General features: G+C 32.2%; 1 protein-coding gene across 1 annotated transcript; it reads left to right on the top strand.

Moving 5' to 3' along the window:
* The first annotated feature begins 2,378 nt into the window (after window positions 1-2,378).
* On the top strand, window positions 2,379-3,383 carry LOC116885962 (vomeronasal type-1 receptor 4-like). Its single transcript, XM_032887315.1, has one exon. It carries the CDS (start codon window positions 2,433-2,435, stop codon window positions 3,381-3,383), a length of 951 nt encoding a protein of 316 aa, XP_032743206.1. The 5' UTR covers window positions 2,379-2,432.
* The last annotated feature ends 502 nt before the right edge of the window (window positions 3,384-3,885 follow it).

The raw sequence follows: 3,885 nt of genomic DNA, 5'->3' as shown, positions 1-3,885 counted from the left end.
TTTGTATCATTTTATCTCCTTTCTATTTCCTAGCCCATAACTAATTCCTCTCCACTTACATTCATATGTACATATCTCTGACAAATGACATGTGACCTTGGTGTTCATGAGTATGTTACCTTGCTGAATTCTTTGTAGGTCTATCTAGTACTTTAATATTTATTATAATTTCATTACCATTTACAGATAAAGAAAATTCCATCTTGGAGATACACCATATTTCCTTTATCTGTTCATGAAAATCACAGAAAGTCATTGTCTCTTTGATATTGTGAGTAACGCAGCAGTTCACATAGATGTATATTTATTTCAGTGGTAGGACATACAGTCTTTTGGGTACAGGCCAGAAATGACATAGCTGTGTTATATGGTAATTTTTAATTTCTTAGGATATTTTCAAATTTATTACTGTAAGGAAAGTAGCAATTTTCCCTCATAATATTATATAATGATTACTCCACCACTCTCATCATGGACAGCATTTTTATTGTTCATTAACTTGACAATAATTATTCTAATGTGTGCAATATAGTCGCAAAGTATGTGTAATTTTCATTTCCAGGAAAGCAGTTTTTGAACACTTTTAAAAAGCATTCACTGCACATTACTAATTCTTCTTTAAAGGATTCTGCGCCCATCTTATCACCCTATTTGTTGTCTGGAAGGGCACAAAGAGTGTGTTTAAAGTTTATTTTGCTCTATAAATTCTAGTATTAATCCTCTAATTGATATGCAAATGAAATGTTTTTCTTCCACTCTGTAGGTTATATTTTCATTCCAATGCTACTTTCCTTAATAGTGCAGAGAAGTTGATTTCACACAGATCCAACTCATTAATTGCTGGAGCATTGTCTGCAATATTGAGTCCTACTACCTCTATGTTAATCTTGTATTGCTAGTATTTTCCCATGACAGTTTTAGCATTCATCTTTTGAATAATTTAAAGTAATTTTTGTGCATGGTGAGGGATATAACCATAGTCCTTTCTTCTATAACTGAATATCCATTTTATATCAAGCCATTCAGGATCAGAAGTTCTAACCACGCAATATTTACTACAAAACATTCAAGAAAATATGATTCTTTCTTTTCATATTCTTCCTCAGAACTTTTACGACTCAGCAGGGCAATGACAGTGAAATGCAGACCCCTCATTTATCCATAAATGTCAAAACTTGTCACTCACTCTGTGGCTTTAGATACTTTAATGTCCCATATCCTTTGTAACATAATTAAAAGTAGGTTATAGTTTACCAATTACATGAGGAAACCCTCCACTAATTTGAATTGTTGCTACAACATTTTACTTTTCTTTACTTTTGTACAATGTTTTGTACATCATAATATTCCTAGCAGTTTTAACTCCCACTTTTATTTCTGCTAATTTAATTTGTTTAATACCTATTAATATAGTATATACTGATCTGTCATTGTAACTTTGATTTGCATCTCTTCATTGTATTCCCTTAATTAATGGTGTAGTTGAGAATGATTCTGTACACATTTTGGATATCTCAATTGTGTATATGAAAGTTAATCAAGTGTGGACCTCATCTGTCTTTATATATATACATATATATATGTATATATGTATATATGTACATATACATACATATATATATATATTAGTTTTTTTCAAATATAGTTTCCAATATTTATTGTTGGATAAAAATAGAATTATTATTGTTCTTAAGAGTGCATACTGGTACTACTTTGAATTTCACTTCAGTTCCTTTTATCAGTGGCTCACAGCCATCTTGAAATCATGCTGTAGCAGATCCCAGCATTGTCTCCTGCTGGCACTTAAAGGCACCTACAATCAACCTCTGCACACACCCATGATTAAAAACAAAAGAAATATTAAAATTAAATATCCTTTATGTATTCTGATCATTTAACCCCTCTTTCTGAATTATCTGTTTTTATGTATTATCTGCTGTTTCCTTTAATGAGTTTTGTTTTTTTTTAAGTTTCAGAAATCATAATGGCATGTGTTAAAAATTCTTTGTAAATGTACCCCAAATCATTGTGTTTGTTCAGAAGCAGTGAAAACATTAATCACTTTGGGGGACTATTGGACATAGGATTTTGTTTTGTCTACCATTGACTATACTGAGACTAGTTTACCTCAAATTCATATGTCTGTTTGCCTCTATCTTTTGATTGCTATGTTAAAGGTCACATAGGACCTTTTCCAGTAAGAACATTATTCATTAGTAATATATCTAAAACTTTCTATTAAATGTTAGAGAATATTTTCTTTAATAAAGAGCAAAGCTTTAGACATTCTATTTCAATGAGAAAGCTACAAAATATAATAAAGTGATCAATACACTGTTTAAGTTAACATCATGAAATAATAAAAACTTACACTGGATTTCTCAGGTGACAAATCAATAATAAACTTATTTCATTTTTTAATAGAAATAAAAATGTCTTTTGAAAGTATTGCACTGGGAATTTTCCTCTTCTCCCAGATTACAGTGGGAATGATTGGCAACTCCTCAATACTATTTTACTATGTCATTTTGAAATCCACTGGAAAACATCTAATGCCCAAAGACTTGATCATAGAGCACTTGATATCTGCCAATTTCTTATTTATCCTCTCAAAAGGCATTCCACAAACACTGTCAGATTATGGATATAAAGATTTCTTAGATGAATTTGGATGTAAATTGGTAATGTACATTTACAGAACAACAAGGGGGGTATCCCTTTATATGATGTGCCTATTGAGTTGCTTCCAAGCAATCACTATCAGTCCCAGCAATTACAGATGGATGATGCTTAAGCACAGAACCACCAAGTACCTTGGTCCCTCCTGCTCAATCAGTTGGCCTTTGCATTTGTTTATAAACATCGTGACCCCTGCAAGAGTGTCTGGCCACAGTTACAACAAAAATACAACTAACACGATGATTTATGGTTCTTGTTCATGGCTCCCTTCAGGCAATTTTACAACTGTACTATATTTGTTTTTATTGTGTTTCTCCGATGGACTGTGTCTGGGTCTCATGGCATGCGCAAGTTTCTCCATAGTGAATATCCTCTACAGACATAAAAATCAAGTCAAGCATATCCACAGTGCTCAGTATGTTCTAAAAGTCTCCCCTGAAGACAGAGCCACCAAGAATATCCTCATCCTGGTGTGCACATTTGTTACCTCTTACTCATTTTCCTCCATTGTGGTCATCTTTATGACCTACTCCAAATGTCCAATGCTATGGGGGGTAAGTGTATTTACATTCCTAGAAATATGTTTTTCCATATTTTGCCCCTTTTTTCTCATCACCAACATGAAGTCTCAGTTTTTTGTGTTTTCATCCTGCTTTGGTAAAAGACAGCTTTCTCAAATAATGACACGTGGCTTCATTGTATGATTTTTTTCTATATTAGAATATGCTATTATTGTTGTACAATGAAAAGGCAGCAGTTTGAATATGTAAAGCTTTCTATAACTGATTCCCATATTATGTGGAGTCATCACTAGTAATTTTACCATAGCACCTTTTTTTCAGAATTTACTATCCAATAATAAGCAAAATTTCAAGTATAAATAACATTATAATATTAACCAAATATTATGTAATGTAGTCAGTCAGGTGAACATGAAACTATATAGAGGGGATAAAAGACATTATCTGATGGCTCATAAAAAGGTATATGGTTTGTTTGTGTGTGTGTGTGTGTGTGTGTGTGTGTGTGTTCAGGCGCATGTACACAAACGTGTGATATGTATGTGAAATCATTTTTATTTTTTATTAATGGATTTTTCTTGCATGTGTGTTTGTGTATGTTATGTGTAAAATACCTTCACAGTTTAGAATATGGCATTACCTCTTAGAACTTTAGTTACTAATAATAGAACTATGATTGTGGAAA

Source organism: Rattus rattus, chromosome 1 (genome assembly GCF_011064425.1).
Source record: "Rattus rattus isolate New Zealand chromosome 1, Rrattus_CSIRO_v1, whole genome shotgun sequence".
In the NCBI taxonomy this organism is placed as follows: domain Eukaryota; kingdom Metazoa; phylum Chordata; class Mammalia; order Rodentia; family Muridae; genus Rattus; species Rattus rattus.
This window is presented reverse-complemented; position numbering and strand designations above follow the sequence as displayed.